Raw genomic sequence first — 19226 nt, 5'->3', positions numbered from 1 at the left:
CCACAGTATACTTTTCCACGTCACCTCCATTTTAAATGAGATCTGGCCCAGAGAAGGCAGCAGCATTTCTGGATCCTGTTTATATATATATATATATATATATATATATATATAAAATTTGCGTTTTAGAGTTTTAACTTGCATTTGTGGATGCAGAGACAAACTTCACAGACAGTGGTTTTCAGAAGTGTTCCTGAGCTCATGCAGTGATTTCCACTATAGAATGATGTCTGTTTTTAATGCAGTGCTGCCTGAGGGCCCAAAGATCACAGCCAGCAAGTACTGTTTTTTGGCCTCACGCCTTGCGAACAGAGATTTCTCCAGATTCTCTGAATCTTTTTATGTTATTATGTACTCTAGGTGATGAAAAGCAAAAGTTCTTTGCTTCATCCTCTCTGAGATGCTCTTTTTATACCCAATCAAGATATTGACATGTTGCCAATTTTTTTTAACATTACACAACTTTACCAGCATTTTGTTACCTGCATCCCAACTTTTTTAGAATGTGCTGTTGGCATCAAATCCAAAATGTTTTCAAAAAACAAAATTTCTCAGTTTCAATATTTGATACTTTGTACTATTCTTTCTATTATTTGAGTCTTTGTACTATTTTCAATAAAATATAAGGTTTAAATGATCTGCACATCATTTACATTAATGGCAATTGGCTGATGCTCTTATCCAGAGCGACTTACAATTTGATCATTTTACACAAGTAGGCAAAGGTAGTGTTAGGAATCTTGCCCAAGGACTCTTATTGGTATAGTGTAGGGCGCTTACCCAGGTGGGGGATTGAACCCTAGTCTACAGTGTAGAAGGCAGAGGTGTTAACCACTGCACTACACCAACCATCATTGCATTTTGTTTAATTTACATTTTGCACAACATGCCAACTTTTTGGAAATTGGGTTGTATATTTATGTATATATGTTTACATGTATAAGAGATAATAAGTTAGTTTAAAAAGTAGTTTATTACTTAATAAGAGGTTTATTAAGAGTAGGCTATGACAAGAGGCATTAGAATTACTTACAATAATCTCATATGTATCCTTTGGTCTTTTGACTTTGAAAAGATTATGATTCTTGTGGTCAGTCAGGTCTACTAAACCTGATCTGGGTCATAAATCCAATTTGTGTCACTTTCTACCCTGTAATGTGAACTCAATGCTCACTCTCACACCTGCAGTGTACTCTAGCTTGGTGAATCTTGGGGGCTGGTCATTGATGTCCTCCAGGTAGATCCTGACTTCTTGCAGCGTCGGGTCACGGCTTGGGTCAAGCGCCCGATATCTCTGTGACCTTTGACCCCTTGGTGGGGACCAGTTGCGGTTGCTGGATGCCTTGACAATGATAGAATACATCGGAATGTCCTCGCGGTCCAGGTCCTTCTTCACCCGCAGAACTCCGGCCACGCTCAGGCCAAAGTTGCCCTCAGTGTCTCCCCCTAGAGACCACCAGCAGCATTAGAATATTGTGACATACAGGTATTTTTCTTTAGAAATAACTACATAAGCACCCCCCCCCCCCACCCACCCCAAAAAAAAAAATAAATTAGGCAGATAGACGATAAAGACAGAAGTTCAAGTTCCTCACTCAGAACGCAATACTACTGATGCAAGAGCAATTCCGTCAATTACGGTCAGAAACATGTTGAAATATCCCTCTGATGAGCTTGTGAAATGGTACAGGACATTTTTGTGTAATGCTTTTAGACTGGATGTTTTAGCGTGAGCAGACTTTTCAAGCAATTAATTTGATTTTATGTTTGAAAGCACCTAAAATGCCTTCCCTCAGACAGCTATGAAGAGTAGATTGTCAGCTCTGACACAGCACAACACAGAAAAAATGATTATACTATACTACACAAATACCACAATGATAATGCTATGTTGTATTCTAGGAATACAGGAACTACATAACACTTGTATAAACATTGCTTTATGTATGTCTAAAGCATTGCTTGAGTATTTATAAACAGCATTTGCCCATAGCAGCTAAATGACATAAGATGTTTTATGAAGTACATGACATTGCATTGACTTTAAATGCTCTAAACGTGACTGACTGACTAAAAATGACTGACATTTGTTCTGTCTATAACACTGTTATGAAGCATAAGTTTCAAGAGGAACTCGGGCAGATGCCTACTAACACCCCTTATCAGTTCATTTTTCAGTATTTCTACTTGAGAAAAAGTACAGTTTTTACCAAGTCTTGTCAGTAGCCACACAGATCATTAATAGCTAGAATAACTCATCTGACATCTGATTTTCTTAACAAGGCTTCTGCCTTATATGCTCTACACTTGGTTATAATGATTATTTCAGCAGTGTTTCAACATCTGATTTGAAGGCTACCTATAAAGGGACTTCATAACACATGTACAAGCATTACACCACACATTTATAAAGCAATATTTCAGCTTATGTCAGAATTTGCAACATAAAACAAAATATGCAACGCAACATGTTTTATGAGGTAGCTAACATTATACTAAATAAAAATCATGGACATTTGATCCATTTATAACACTATCATGAAGCATGGTTGCCAAGCAATGGAACTTAAAAGGCAGAAGCCTAATTAAAAATGCCATATATCTGATATATATTTCATATATATGAAAAATGCCCCACAAGCTAAAATGACATGTATGAAAATTATCTCTTTATTTTGAGGGCTTCAAAATCTTGCATGTTTCATCAAAAACTGCAATATACCCAGTACATTCCATTTCTCAGGAATGATGATTCATAACAATGTTATAAACAGATGTATGTCACTTGAGTTTGAGCGTCATCATGTCATTTACTTCATAATCCATCTTGTGTCATCTTGTGAATTTGGACTTAAGTTGTTTATAAACAGTAAAATGTTGTTTTTCAATGTTATTAGTTGCCTATGCCCGTGACCCTGACGGAGAAGCGGCTTAGAAAATGGATGGATGGATAGTTGCCTATGCACATGTTCCTATGCAGGCAGCTTTCAAATAAAGAGCATTTATGGAAAATATCTTGCAACTCAAATGTTGATCATCACAGTTTTTCTATAGAAGAATATCCCTAGGGCTATTTCATGTTATTGCGAAGGCTGATTTGATGCTGTATTCCAACCTGCGATGAAGTAGTAGACAATAGCATTGGAGCCCTCATCTGCATCCACAGCTCCTGTAACATTCCCCACCACAGTGCCAGGAGGAGAGTGCTCTGGGACAGACAGAGACTGGAACAGCAGTCCACCTCTCTGAGACAGAGAGAGAGACAGAGAGAGAGACAGAGAGAGAGACAGAGAGAGAGAGAGAGAAACAGCACATATCACACATAGTAAGTAATGCTGGAAAACAATCCACATCAATATGTAGTGTAACCAGGCTTAATAACAGGAGCATTGAGAAGTAAAGGAACCAACCGGTGGTTTGAGGAAGACAGGCTCATTGTCGTCTATGTCAGACAGGGCCACCTGCAGAGGCTGGGTGGTCTCATATGGGACGGGCTGGCCTAGGTCATACGCTACCACAATCAGCTACAGAGAATCATACAGATACTCAATATTACTGCATGTCTGTTAGAGTAGTACCCACTACTGTGTACAGTGAAGCAGCATATCTCTGCTATTGAAACAAAACCTCATATCTTCAAAATGATTACTTTACAGGAGAAGGAAAAAATCATGCTTTACTTTCAATGTAACTCAGTGGAACCAGATTTTTTTCCAAGTCATTTTGGGCCATTTCTTTTGGTCCATTCATAATGAAATCTAAACACAACGTAAAGGGCAACAGGTATTTTTAATTTATGATAATTTTGTTCCGACAGCAGCGATATGAAACCACTGACTACATGGCAAAGACACACCAGCCAGCATGAAACTGGCATCATCTGTTGTAAATGTGCCTACTCGCCTCCTAGAATGGTGCTGAAATACTTTCTAAAGCAAGATTTTCCAGTATAAAGACTTGGAAAAAATTTTCCTGATGATGTATCTTGAGGAACTTGAGAAACAACTGCTTTGGCTACTGCTAGAAAGCTTCTGAAAGCAGAGTAATATACTGAAAGCAGAGTAATATAATAACAGTATAATAAAAAAATTAATTGATCAGTTTTCCCAGGTACACAACAAAATGGCTACACAGTGTATTTCAACACAGCAAAGCCATCCTCCTGTTTATCTAACTGCTTCTGATAATCTAGCAGCCTCAGAGAGGCCTCGCTCACGCTGTATAGGGCCTGCTTCTCTCGGTCCAGTTTGACGGCCGTAGTGATGACGCCGTTCAGAGCGTCGATGTGAAAGTTTTCCCAGTCCCTGTTCCCCGCTCCGGTCTGCAGGAAGCTGTAGCGCACCTCACCATTCACACCCTCATCCTCATCTGTCGCAAACACCTCATACACCACCAGGCCGGGGGGCTGCTCCTGCAAAAGCAACATTAAATGTAGAACTTAGACCAATAATGACCAGTGAGCTCATTTCTCCTCCTCTAACATGCCCACTTTTTCATGGATAAAATTATATGAATGTCGCGATTGGCCCCTCCCAGTCCAGTCCATGTGTTCATGTTTTGGTTTAGCTCATGTGCGTTTTTGTTTTGGTTTAGCCCCCTTGTTTCATGACTCCGCCCCTGATTGTTTTCACCTGTCCCTCGTCTTCCCGGTGTGTATTTAAGCCCTGCGTTTGCCCTTTGTGTTTGCTGGTCTTTGTTTGATGTGTTTGCTGTTGTTTGAATCTTTGTTTGTCTGAACTGTTATCTGCTGTGTTGGATGTTCTGTTTGTTCTGTTCTGCTCTGCTTGCTCTGTTCAATTCTAGTTTGTCTGTCATGTCTGCCCCACGATCACTCCGTATTGGCTACTTGAACCTGGACTGTTATGACCATGACCCTGGATTTGCCCTTAATAAATCTTGCTTATCTCAGCACATGCGTCCACCTCCTCACTCCACGTTACAAAGAAATATATTTAAAAGTTATATAAAATTATGTTGACTAACTTTTGGCAAACAAAAGGAACAACAGAAAAAAGGAACTTGATTTAAATGTGTACATAATTTCATCGATATATTACATCAACTTTTTTCTTTAATAAACTTTCTTTGTAATATACTTTAATCATGTGTAAATGCATCATTATAGACAGTGGTATTTACATCTACACTGTAAAAAATGAGATGTCAGCTTAACTTAAAATGATTTCTTGAGTCAACTTAAGAACACCAGAGTTCACACAACTCAAACGTTTTAGTTGAGTCAAAAATTCTACAAGCTACTGTTTCTAGATCTGCATCTTGGTTAGATAAACTAAACTGAATGTGTATTTTTTTACTCAGTTTCCCCACTAGCTGGCGCTCCTTCTATCACACAGTCCCATCTGGCACATTCTCCTCTTGGGTTTCTGGATAATGGACAGCTGTGGTATTGCTGGGATCCAAACTCACATACTCCTGATGTTGGGATGAATTATTAGACAGCTGCACCACATGAGATGATGCCATGCTTCAAAGTCAAAACAACAACTATTTTATCCAGTGTATTAAACATTTGTAGACACAAAATCTGAGTTGCTTCATGCATTCCTGAGTGGTGCAGTGGACTGAGCCATCTACCCAACAGGAGGTTGTGTGTTTGAGCCCAAGCGATGCCATAGCCATCCATGAGAGCCTACTCAATGTCTTGCAGGATGATGTGATGGAGAGAGTCTTGGCAGGTGAGGAAGTTGAGTATAAAAAAAAGTTCATTTTATTTACATAACTGAGATGCAGAACTAAAAACATTAAGAGAACTTTTGACTCAACTAGAAATTTGAGCTGTGTGTCCTCAAGTTGAGTCAACTCAAGAAAAGTTATATCATCAGTTACTATATCATTTTCAGTTGAGCTGACTTCTCATTTTTTACAGCGTATGCACAAACACTTTGGGTGCAGCACATTGCAATCACTGTTATCAGCTATCTGTTTGAGAGCTGCATCTATTGAAGTTCTAACTCCATTAAAGAGCAAGGCATAAACCTCCATTTGGCGCCTAACTGCCGACATCTTCTTTGTTGTTATATTCCCAGGATGAGGCTCAGCATCGCTGAAACAGTTACTTCAATACAACTAATACACACCTTAGTTAGTTTTCTGACCATTGATATATCCATAGTTTTCTCACAAGTGCTAGTCTGTCGACTTACGTATATACTATCCCTGTTACACAGAAACATTGTATCTCTACCATATCTCCAATTTTCTCATTTTATGTTTACTTTTTTGCATAATTCAAAAATTCCAATTGCTCTTTGCATTGTGCTAACATTTCATAACCAGTGAACTGATAGAAAATTACTTGTAAAAAATCTCGTTACATTGATGTCTATTACAAGCTAAGAATGTTTTTTTTTCCTGTTCTTTAAAAGGTTTTATTCCAACAGCCACAATATGATACTTCAGACTGAATGTACTCCAGTGACAAAGAAATTTACAGCATTGCAGAAATCTGGAAATCCATCAATGGACCTCACCATTTAAAAGCTGTATTTGTACAAGAGGGTTACGGTCAAAGATTAGTTAAAGCAATATGTGGTGGGCTTCAAAGTGGAATGTTTCAAAGATCAAGCCACAAAAATACATTAAAGGTGTTAAAAAGTGGTGTCAATAGTTTAGCAGGTTAACACATTATCAAATCATTAGTTTTGACACCACTAGATATAACACAATGGATTGGCCTTAATTTGACCAGAGACATTAATTAACAAGGTCATTTTTTTTTTTTTAATGTCCTGCTTCAGATAAATTCCACCAATTAATGGGTAATTCAGAGTAGTCTGATGAGAAATGCTCCAATCTCGAGAGGTCAGGATTGTCCACACTGGTGAGGATAGGAACCAGACGAAGAAGAGTTGAATATCTCTAAGAGCTCCATCACAGCTCCATAACCTACTACATGAACAGGGTTAGTAAGACACTGTTTTATGGTAGTTTTGAGATAAGATTCTGGCCTAAAAGGGGAATCTGGAAAGTGAATGGCAGAGAGGAACATGCACAATGTTGTAAGACTTAATAGTTTTGTTTTTTGAGAGTCATTACTATTTTAGCATTATCAACATCATACATAAAAATACACTTACGTTCACTAGTGGTTTTGGGTAGTAAACAAAATGATTAGATTTGCATTGCAGACATGCAAATTCTGGTTCTTACCACCACCTCTATAAAGAAACTGTAGTCTACAGTGTAGCATTTCACATCAATCCACTCTGAATGACCTTGTTCACATCAATGATTGAACTATGCAGACATTTTGGAAAATTGGTAGAATTCCCCTTTAAGAAAGAACTTTGCGTCATTGAGTTTCATTCACCCTCACCCACATGCCAATCAGGAGCATTGTACTTGGATAAACGGCAGCGTTCCACTGCAAGCTGTGGCTCGTTTTTGAAATGCGGAAAGATGTGTGTGTGAGTGACCAGATGACATGTAACCAACACCGCTGTGGAGAGTGGTTCCTGGGAGAACAAAGAAAGAGTCATTTGTTGAGCAAGGCAGGCTTGCTATGTTCCACATGTGAAGCTTTGTGAATTAAGTGTAATCTGTAACTCTGAGGCAGAGCCAGGAATTCTGCCTTTGATGAGCACACACTGCACACACTCAAAGGCCCAGTGGCTGCAAGCTGGAAACAATTCCACTGGTACTGCAGCACACGCTGCCAGAATGCCTCTTGCTATCTCGCTCTGTGTGGGAGAACACCTGCGGTGGGGCCTGCTGTCTGAATCTGCAGCTACAGGCAAGATTGAAAAAGGGCATCCCCAAAGAAAAAGGAAAATGTTTACATAAAACTTTGCTGAGTCACTCAAGGTTTTGAGGTTGTATAGAATGTAAAGGAATCTTACAGTATTTGTCCACTGAATCTCTATCTACCACTACTAATTCCAAAAGTGATTAAAAGCTACATAGACAATGGGACTCCTAACAACCACGCAAGACCTGGTAGACCACAGTATACAAACGTGCACTCACCTCGAGGATGTGCATGATGGTGCCGTTGGCTGGTCTGACAAAGACAGGTCTGTTGTCGTTGACGTCGATGACCGTGATTTGGAGGCTGGCGGTGCCCCAGAGTGGAGGCCGACCGTGATCTGTAGCCACTACAGTCAGATTAAACCTCTCAAAACTGTGCAGGAGACGCAGTGAGCGAATCAAGCCAGTGTCAGGATCTAGAGAGAATGCATCTGAAAACAAAAGAGATGCTTGATGGTTCCTCAAACATTTTCAAATGTGCTTAATTTATTGAAATGTGTCAATTTAATGCATCTAATGCAATACTGTGCAAAAGTCAGGAACTACCCATCATTTATTTAATTTCCATTTAAATCAGCCATTAAGTACAAGTTATTTATTTTTGAGGAGATATTGCTGAGAAGACAAAGATAAAAGCTATATATAAATATAAATAGATATAATCCATTTGGATAAACAAAAAGGACTGTCAAAAGAAAGTAAACAGGAGTTTCAATGCAGGAAAGTTTCTTTCCTGGTGCTGAAAATAAATAATTTAATGGCCACTTTGATTGGAAATTAAATAAATCAAGTCTGTGATTTTTTGCCTAGTACGGTATACTGGGAACTGGGAACAAGGCAGCTTTCTGGTGAGCTCATTTCACACATACCCTTTTACCTAGCATCTTAAAGGTAATAAGGAAGGGTTATATGTGAACATGAGCCCAAACCCAGGTAAGCCTATTACAATACTCAGGAAATTACCAGAAGGGCCATAAAATAGCAGAAACTGCAGTTGTATTATCCAGCAAAGCAGAACATCAGTAAGACTCCCATGAGCGGATGAATCTGATGATCGTGATTGAGAGAGTACTCAAAGAGAACTCAGTCAAAACTTGGTGAAAAATGTGTCTTCCGGGATGTTTTAATAAGATTATTCATAATAAGCTGGCAGATAAGGGGGTTAAAAATGCGTGTGCGCTACCTGCCCCAGGCCCCTGCAGGCTGTATGTGAGCAGGGCGTTTTGCCCCTCGTCCAGGTCAGTAGCGGTCAGTGTTATCACAGATGTCCCACTGGGCTCGTTTTCAAACACATTGGTGCTGAACACAGGCTTGGAGAACCGCGGACGGAAATCGTTTACATCTAGAACCGTCACCAAAACCTGATACAGAAATACAAGCAGAAAGAAAAGGTTAAAGGTAATTCATTGGTTTGACAGGTGGTACAGTGACTGAAAAAAACCTGGCAGGACTCTTTACTCCAACTCCTAAAGGACTTGTTGGCAGGCCCACAGTTCAGGTCCTCAGTCTTGTAACTAAATTTCTTACATTACAGCTGCACAATATGGACACTACTGGAAAAAGCTATTAGATATAATAAAGATATACAAATTTTAAAATAGTGCACTAAAAGTTATTTGACTGCTAGTGGCGCCCCTTGTGGAGAATTTGTGCTCTGCAGAACGTTAGTCAATTCCATGTGATGATCCAGTGTAAAAACAGTCAGAATTCACCAAACAGCCTTTTCTATTATTGTTTGCAGTCAATTTGTACACATCTTTTTTACACCATAGGCCTACAAAATTTATGCAGATATTTTGACATTACTTCATACATTTTACCATACAGTCTATGCATTTTACACACAACACTGAGAGTTAGAATAGTTATCACATCCAGTGATAAGTATTTTTACAAGCCAGTTAGGAATAGAGTAGTTTCCAAGCAAATGGGAGTTTTGTGATTGGCCGTATAGCCAAATGGCTAAGTTATGTGTTACTCTCCATGCGGGAGAGCAACGTTCCAGCTAATCAAGGTCACTTTAGTGCTGAGCACATGACGTAATTTTATCTGTTCTGTCATCACAGCAATGTGTTCATCCTAAAAACTCTTATCTCAATGATCTCAAAGCTCTTATCTCTTATCTCAAATCAAGATGTATTGTGCAGCCCTACACTGTTAAAAACAAATCTAAAAATAAATAAAAGTCTGGCAGCAGAGTGCCAGACAAAACCCATTAACAGCAAAATGATGCTTCTCAATAATGGTAAAGTCTGTAAATTGACCTTTTACTGTAATTTAACAGTTTCATTAATTTATCTAGTTATTCAATATTTTACCATAAAAATAACAGTAAGAATCATTAAAATAAATGCAAATGTCTATAAAATATTTCTGCAATTTAATAAGAGCAGTGTTAATATGCTGTATATGTATGGTGTATTTACATGCATTATTTTTTTTCCAAAAACTGGTTATGACCATTGAATTTTACAGTGCTTTGACAATGAAAACATTTCTTTACAATGCAGCTTACACAGTGGATTAGGAATTGTTGTTGGTATACAGTTACTCGATAGTAAGCTTTAAACAGTTTGGCACCAACAAACTTCCCAAATTTCTCCCTTACTGCCTTACTTTATGGCATACTGTTATCTATAAACATGGACAAAAATACGTCACATAACTACAACCAGTAGCAGCAGCAGCTTCAAGTCTAAACTTTGTTTTTATAGAGAAGTAGTGTGTCATACAGTGTCAGAAACTGCATAAGCAAGTCTATTTGTGAGTACTTAACAAGTCAATGTGCTTGAAGGCATGTTTTTGCATTGAAGTTGTGCAATGCTAGTGTGGTGGCTATAATTTTTCAATAGCTTGTTAGCCTTAAACCTTATGGCTCTGGTACAAAACTAAACAAGCAAACTTCAGACACTAAGCACTTCTTGGCTGATTGGGAAAATGGGAAAGTTATGCAAATATAGGCCAATAATCCCTGGAGTATAAGGGCTAAGTTTCAGTTTAAGCCAAAATGCAAACTAGGTAAACCCCCTAAACTCCTTGTTAATTTTTAACCCAGTCAGGCTGTTCACGTGATCTTTTCATTTCTAGGGGTGTTTCAATTCCTCTCCCCATTTGTGGGTCTGATGCACGGGTGAGTATGTTGTAAAATTCAGCTGATGTTCTATAAACATCCTCTCTCTGAAATGTAGCAGGAAACGAAGACTGGTCAAGCTGAACTCCTTCTCTGCTGTTTTCAGTCACTCTTTTCTTTGTAGAAAATCACGCCTTGTGTTGGCCTCCAAAAATGACTGATACTCTTTGTAAAGATAAGCTACTAAACTGTAGATTCAAATATTATAAATAAACACCAACAAGTATTTTTAGATGTTTTATTCAACATTTTGAGTATTCATTAAAAATTAATACACTCAAATTTTCTATTTATCTATTTATTTATTTGCTCATCACTTTTCAAATATGAAGTACTCTTTGTATTAATATGGCTATTAATTTTAAGATAATCTTATTGTTAACCCCTTAAATTTTATTACACACTTCTATAACCTAAGAACAGCGCAAGCAGTTTGCATTGAAGTTCCTGTAGTTACTGAATAAATGCCTGGGATTTTAAGGGGTTAATGTTAAACAGTTTTCAGCCTTCAGTCATTTTAGAATCATCTACATCTCTGTTCATCATTCAGGGTGAATTTAACAAAATTTCTTTTTCTAATATAGTTTTTCTTCTTGTAAGGAAAGCTTTGCTGTGAAGTTGTGAAATACACTATACTGCCAAAAGTATTCACTCACCCATTCAAATAATTGAATTCAGGTGTTCCAATCAATTCCATGGCAACAGGTGTATAAAACCAAGCATCTAGGCCTGCAAACTGCTTCTACAAACATTTGTGAAAGAATGGGTCGCTCTCAGTAGCTCAGTGAATTCCAGCATGGTACCGTGATCGGACGCCACCTGTGCATCCAGTCAAGAAATTTCCTTGCTACTAAATATTCCAGTCAACTGTCAGTGGTATTATAACAAAGTGGACGTGACTGGGAATGACAGCAACTCAGCCACAAAGTGGTAGGCCACTCAACGGATGCTCAGGCACATTGTGCGCAGATGTCGCCAACTTTCTGCAGAGTCAATCGCTATAAACCTCCAAACTTCATGTGGCCTTCAGATTAGCTCAGAAACAGTGTAGAGAGCTTCATGGAATGGGTTTCCACGGCCAAGCAGCTGCATCCAAGCCTTACATCACCAAGCGCAATGCAAAGTGTCAAATGCAGAGGTGTAAAGTGCCATCACTGGACTCTAGAGCAGTGGAGTCGTGTTCCCTGGAGTGACGAATCACACTTCTCCATCTGGCAATCCAATGGATGAGTCTGGGTTTGGCGGTTGCCAGGAGACGGTTCTTGTCTGGCTGCCTTGTGCCAAGTGTAAAGTTTGGTGGAGGGGGGATTATGGTGTGGGGTTGTTTTCAGGAGTTGGACTCAGCCCCTTAGTTCCAGTAAAGGGAACTCTTAATGCTTCAACAGACCAAGAGATTTTGGACAATTTCATGCTCTCCAACTTTGTGGGAACAGTTTGGGGACGGCCCCTTCCTATTCCAACGTGACTGTGCACCAGTGCACAAAGCAGGTCCATAAAGACATGGATGAGTGAATTTGGTGTAGAAGAACCTGACCGGCCTGCACAAAGTCCTGACCTCAACCTGATAGAACACCTTTGGGATAAATTAGAGTGGAGACTGTGAGCCAGGCCTTCTCGTCCAATGTCAGTGTCTGACCTCACAAATGCGATTCTTTACGAACGGTCAAAAATTCCCATAAACTCACTCGTTAACCTCGTGGAAAGCCTTCCCAGAAGAGTGGAAGCTGTTATAGCTACAAAGGGTGGACCAACGTCATATTAAACCCTATGGATTAAGAGTGGGATGTCACTCAAGTTCATATGCATGTGATGGCAAATTACTGCGTAGGTGGGTTTTAAGAAGAAATTTCTACTTGAGAACGGTTGGTGAATGAGGCTCATTGACTTGAATTTTGTACTGTGTATGGAAGAAATGTGAGCTTTAGGTTAAATTATTCAAATAATAATAATGATAATACAAAACATGACGTAATTCTCAAAAACACATTACAGTTACTGGCACTCAGAATAGCCTAAGCTGGTCCAGTAAAGTACCTGAACTGAATTTTCTCGGCGGTTGCTGGGGCTGCCCCCGGGGTTGTCCCGAGCAACGGCGGTGAGTGTGTAGTGGTCTTTAGTCTCCCGGTCCAGTGAAGACAAGATGTAGATATCACCCTGTGAGAAAGATGGGGATGATGAGGATGAAGGCATGACTGGAGAGTTCTTTAATGCTGCAGATTTGATTGTTTCATAACAGAGTTAAATATGGTAGTTAAAAACACACAAAGCACACATAAACACACAGGCATCATCATCACTACCTTATGTGTGTACTGTCCATTTTGCAGAAGAAAACCTTCACATTTTGACCAGTGTTTTAATCATTGTGACATCAACACTAATAAAAAAAAAACTCTGACTCAAATCTGATGATACAGAATTTGAATCACATGAAAACATAGTTCATTGAGTAAATAATCTTCATCAATGGTCATTAAGTTCACAGATTTTGTACAACGATGGTAATAACTTGAATCATTCAATCACTGAAAGTGGACTGACATGAAGTGGTATATTGTAGACAAACTTAGTGACTCAGATTTATTCCCTGAATTAAGTCAGAATTGTTTATAGTAGTGTTGATAGGAACCAGACGTCTGAAGATTCTAATGCCTCTAAAAGATATATCACAGAAATGGTTACAAACGCACTGCCTAACGCCTGAAACACTGACTTATCAGATTCTGAGATCAGATTATGGCCTAAAACATTTTCAGGGCATAGTGCTACATGCAGGGTGTTGTCAGGAAAATATTACATAAATGAAACCAATTTTTATTCAGATTTACCATTATTGTACCATAATCAGCATTACAAACAAAAAATCAGAAGATGTGTAGCTTCATTCTGGGTAGCAAATGAATATAATAAATAGTAAATAGTTAGTAAATAACTAATAACATATATATGCTGTAGGAATTGCGGCCTAACTTATTTTTCTACATTTCTGAATTATGAAGTTATAACATTTAGAAAAGTTGGTGACATATTCTTTTAACACATGCACATAAATACACACACACACACACACTGACCGTAGAGGGGTTGATTCCGAACTTGCCCTCTCCGTCCACCAGCGAGTACTCGATAACGGCAAAGAGTCCTGAGTCTGCATCTGTAGCACTTACTCGCACAATAATGGTGCCCAAAGTCAGGTCCTCAAACACTGGCCTCTACACGCACACACACAAACACACACACACACACACACACACACACACACACACACACACACACACACAAATCAGCATCAGCTCAGACAATGCTTTTCTAATATTATTTCTTGAAACAGTCTCTGTAGCTCTGAATCAGTCTTGAATAGACAAACAACAATAATTTGGATGAATTGAGAATTGCACGTGGTTGCCAAGTCCTCCCCTAAAAAGACGCAATAAATTAATAATGATGAGCAATTTGATCACCGAGAACATATTCAGTACTCAATATTCATCTAAGCTGTCCTCTCCAGTGAGTACTGTCTCCTCTGTGGTTATGTACCTGGTATGAAGGCTGTGTGAAGATGGGGTTGTTGTCGTTGACATCGACAATACGCAGGTAAACAGGAAGTTCAGAGAACCTTGGTGGGCTGCCCTGATCCTGAGTCCGAACCGTGAAGTTCAACCACTGCACCTGCTCATAATCCACCGTCCGATTGGCTATGATCTTACCTTGGAGAGGGAACAGTGTAATTTAGAGAGAAAGCTTTGCTTTGTGTGTGCAAAGTAATGTAGACTAAATTGCAGTGCCAATCATGAATCACCAGTGGAAATGTTAGTTTAAACCAAAACACGCTTCATGCAATTATGCAAACTCAAGCGCTTCAAGCTACGCAAACATAGGTTACCATGTCATTGCATTCTAAAATATGTTGACACAATTCATAAGCAACGAAAGCTTAAGCTACATTCAGAGTGTTACACCAATGGGTGGTGTAGCAACAGCCAAGCCTGACTAAAACGTCTTGTATCGCCATTGTGCGTTCTTATGGTCATCTGTTACAGCAGGCAAGTTGGACGAGCCTCTCACAAAACGGTTTGCTTGCATAAACATGTATCGCCTCCTTATTCCCAAAAGGACAAATAAAGCAGCTCACACTCCTCTACTGTCCACATGTTTAGCTGACGGAATAACAGTAGATGCTATTCTGATTTGTCTTCTATCGCCTCCCCTTGAATACTGAGTGTTTAATCTGTCACAGTAACATAGAATGTGCACGAAGTCTGTACAGAAGAACTGAGCGTTTTCAATACATTGACTGGGCATTGGCATTTGCATTTGTGTACTTGTATGGAGTTTCTGGCCTTAATCTGGTTCTCGGAAACCAACCTATAGGCTTTACTACAGTTACAGTCATGTATACGCCACAAAGAGTAGTATTTTAGTTCGGCTAACCCCACAATTAAGGGATGTTGTTGGGCATGACATGAAGCTTAGCAAAACTAAAGTCCTCTTAATCATAGTTAAATAAACTGGCTCACTGTTTTTATAAAACATAATGGTAACTAGAATGTGTTAACATACATAAATATTTAATAAGTAAATTTAAATAATATTTAATACTTCAAGGTAAATGCAAAACGTAGCGATTTCTGCTGTGTATTGTACTCTTTTTCGTTAAATAACGTGATTTTTCTGTGTTGTATTTATTTGAAGAATTCAATTCAACAAAGTTCAAAATGAGTACTTTATTTGTTTTGCATCACAAACTACTTTTAAAACAAGACAAAACACAAGCAGTATTATATTTCAAAGTTATCAGCAATATATTTAAAAGTTGTGTTCATGTGCGAGAATCTTAGTGGCTTCCTATGGTTTGCATTAAATAAATCAATCTTTTTTTTTTATTACCATCACAAAGGATGGTTACTGTGGTAACTTAGTTGTTAACTGTCACCAGACATTCATTCTTGATTCAATATTGTTTTCTTAGTTATTTTGCTCTCATCTATAGCTCTGTGTGCCATTCTGGACACATACATGTCCTATACAAATGAATTAAAACCTGTGAAATTGAACAGGACTATATTAAGGTGATTTTATCCTTGTCTGCAAGCAAACTGATTCCACATTATTGAAAACAGCTATTCCAAACTTTTGAACTGCAATGTATTCTATGATAAGCATATGGTATTGTTTGTTGTATTGTAGGCGTGTGGCTGCGTGTCAAGTTTTTACCTGTAGACGGGTCCTCTAGTCGGACGTAGCCTCCTCTGGGCAGATGCAGGAGCTCATAGAAGATCTGTCCATTAGGGCCTTTGTCTGGATCTACAGCAGAGACTGAGAGTAAAGTGGTGCCAGGCTGAGCTCCTTCCAGAATACTCTCCGAGAAATTAGTGACACCGAAAGGCCGAAAGCGGGGTGCGTTATCATTCACGTCCAGCACGCTGATGGTCAGCCTGGCTGTCAGGAGAGGAGGGGAGGGGCAGGGAAGGGAGTTAGTCAGTAGGGAGGAGAGATTAGAAAATAAAGAGAAAGAAGTATCAGTGGGAAAAGGAAAAGAGAGACAACATATAAATCACTGGGGGGGGGGGGTAAAAAACTTGAAAGGCTTGTTTTTCAGAATTTCTATTAATCCATACATGACGAAGGGTCATCCAATGTATAAGGCAGATGTTATATTGTTATATTATTAGCCAATAAATAAAGCGCATTGAAAATGCAGAAGATTGTTCTTAGGATATTGGATATGAGATAAACCACTTGCATAAGATGCAAGATGAAAGTTAAAGGAAACTGAGTTTACAGTTGAGTTTTCCACTATGAGAAGACCACTCAGCTCTATGGCTCTGAGAAGATATGTAACGGTCAAGATGTTTTAGTTTTGCAAATCAACTAAAGAAACTTCTGGTGTTCTCAGATGGACTGATCACCACAGAGTCCAGAGCTCAACACCACTGAATATGTTTGGGATTGCTTGGATCATTAAAAAGACAAAATACAATCAATTTCTAAGACTGAACTTTGGATGTGTGGAAAAATATCCCTCTAGATTTTTCAGCAAGTCTCCTGAAAAGAATAAAAGGTCAAATAAAGGCAAAGAGTGAAAACTACAAAAAAATCATATTGTATTTGGCTGTTTAGGCTTAGACTTATGTGTCGTGCTTTCTTTGTCAATTCAGAAAAGGTAACAACTAAATGTATTTAATAGTCATTTAGACTGGACATTAAATACATGAAGGCTGTTCTCTTTTGCACAGTAGTGTATATGAGAAAGCAGTGAAACAACATTATAATGCACAGAACAGCTGTGAGAGATACAGGCAGGAAGAGAAACAGAGAATGAGAAATAAACAGACAGTTCATACTTACCATTGGGAACACTGACCGACATGTCAATGACATCACTGGCATTATCATGCACTGACACTATGATCTCAAAAGTAGCAACCAGCTCTCTGTTCAAAGGGTTTCGCACAAAGACAGCACCTAAGGGACATGCATACAGATACATACAAGATTAGATATGAACACTGCATTTTAAAAGTTTGGAATAATTAATAAATTACAATAATAAATAAAAAACAATTTTGTTAATGATCCACAAAGTGTCCAGACAACCTTCTAGTTAGTGAATTCAGCTACTTTAACTTGCACCCATTGCTGACACAGGTGTTCAACTGCATGAACTGATATCCTACATCAGTACAAGACCTCACTAATGCTTTCATGGCTGAATGCAATCAATCCTTACAGCAAAGTTCCACATCCAACATCTAGTGTAAAACCTTTCTGCAAGAGGAGAGCAGTTACTCCAGCACTCTGAAGTAGGTGATGAGAAGATCAGATATAAGAAATGAATAGGTGTCTACAAACTTTGGGACAGTGTATATATATATATATATATATATATATATATATATATATATATATATGTATGTATGTATGTATGTATGTGTGTGTGTGTGTGTGTGTGTGTGTGTGTGTATATATATAGGATTAAAGTAATTTGTAGGAAGCTAGAAAATACACCCTAAAATGAATTGATATTGAATAATTCCTAATAATAAAGGTGACCAAATCTCAAGGCTGAGGGCTGAGAAGGGATAGATAATTTATACAGTATATAATTTAGTATTTTATAAGTTCTAGTCATTCCCAACCTCTAAGTAATAAATGACATATCTTCTCAATTCACACTATAAGCTATGATTAACAATCCAGGTTTGTGTCATGCAAAGGCTTATTATTCAGTAACTACAGAGACTCCACTGCAAACTAATGGAGCTATTTTAGGTTATAGAAGTGTGTAATAAAGCCTTGAGCTAGCTGGTCGACCCATGACTTGTTAAGGGGCTAAATAAAATTACAGCAGTTATGAATATGACAAGTGAAATGAATGTTAATGTAGACTATTACTGCTCCTTTCTTTTCCTTTAGCAGTAAGTCAAGTAAAAATGATCATTTCCACAAGAATAAAATATACTGACTTACTTTTGGGCAATAACTGTGTACATATGATATATTTAGTTAATGTGATACTTATTCACTTGATCTGTGCAGCAATGTCATCACTTCAGCCTGAGGCTCTACACCTGTTCAGACTCACCCGTGTGAAAGTCGATCCCAAATGACTCCTGCAGTCCTCTGACTTGGTTATTCCCATCGTCCTTGGCTTCCACAGAGATGATGTAATACTCCAGACGAGGTCGGAGGTCAGGGTCCTCTGCAGTGAGGGTGGCCACAACCACCCCAGGTGGCGTGGACTCATTCACACTGATGGTCTGGACGGGCTGCAGAAAGCGCGGCCGAGAGTCATTCACATCATCCAGGACCACCGTCAGCGTGGCTGTGCCTGATAGTGGGGGTGTTCCCCGGTCAGTTGCTGCGACGACCAGCCGGTAGGACGCGCGTTCCTCACGATCTAGCGTGGCGTTTCCCACCAGGACAGCACCGGAAAGAGGGTCCACTATGAAGCGGTCCTGAGCGCCGCTCTCCAGGCGGTACTGCAGCCACCCGTTAGAGCCAGCATCCGCGTCTGTTGCCGACAGCTGGGTCACTACAACACCTGAGACAAAAACACATACACACACTGAGCTGTATGGATCTGTATGCAGGTCCACATTTCAGCTCTCTAAAGAAAGTGGTGCTGAAAGTGCAGATTTTAACCCCTTACCAAGATGGTTTATTACACAATTCTATAACCTAATAATAGCTCCATTAGTTTGCATTGAAGTCCATGTAGTTAATGAATAATAGGCATTAGTATGTAATAAACCTGGGATTTTAAGGGGTTAAACTTTCAATCAATAACATATTTGTGCTTGTATGTAAATGAAATAGAAGGTTATTG

The 19226-nt window shown here is 38.9% G+C and overlaps 1 protein-coding gene across 1 annotated transcript in view; it reads right to left on the bottom strand.

The window, feature by feature from the left end:
* Positions 1 to 19226, bottom strand: part of cdh23 (cadherin-related 23) — a 435604-nt gene that overhangs the window by 16062 nt on the left and 400316 nt on the right. The window contains exons 47-58 of the mRNA XM_037538890.1: positions 18483 to 18941; positions 17246 to 17362; positions 16112 to 16336; positions 14435 to 14604; positions 13972 to 14109; positions 12932 to 13051; positions 8951 to 9128; positions 7987 to 8198; positions 4217 to 4411; positions 3411 to 3524; positions 3116 to 3245; positions 1183 to 1446 (exon numbers count right to left, since the gene is read on the bottom strand). Coding sequence (XP_037394787.1) covers positions 1183 to 1446; positions 3116 to 3245; positions 3411 to 3524; positions 4217 to 4411; positions 7987 to 8198; positions 8951 to 9128; positions 12932 to 13051; positions 13972 to 14109; positions 14435 to 14604; positions 16112 to 16336; positions 17246 to 17362; positions 18483 to 18941 — 2322 coding nt within the window. The remainder of the gene's footprint in view (positions 1 to 1182; positions 1447 to 3115; positions 3246 to 3410; positions 3525 to 4216; positions 4412 to 7986; positions 8199 to 8950; positions 9129 to 12931; positions 13052 to 13971; positions 14110 to 14434; positions 14605 to 16111; positions 16337 to 17245; positions 17363 to 18482; positions 18942 to 19226) is intronic.

The sequence above is a fragment of the Pygocentrus nattereri genome, chromosome 5 (genome assembly GCF_015220715.1).
Source record: "Pygocentrus nattereri isolate fPygNat1 chromosome 5, fPygNat1.pri, whole genome shotgun sequence".
NCBI classification, from domain to species: domain Eukaryota; kingdom Metazoa; phylum Chordata; class Actinopteri; order Characiformes; family Serrasalmidae; genus Pygocentrus; species Pygocentrus nattereri.
Note: the sequence above shows the minus strand (reverse complement) of the source record. Positions and strands in the feature narration are given on the sequence as shown.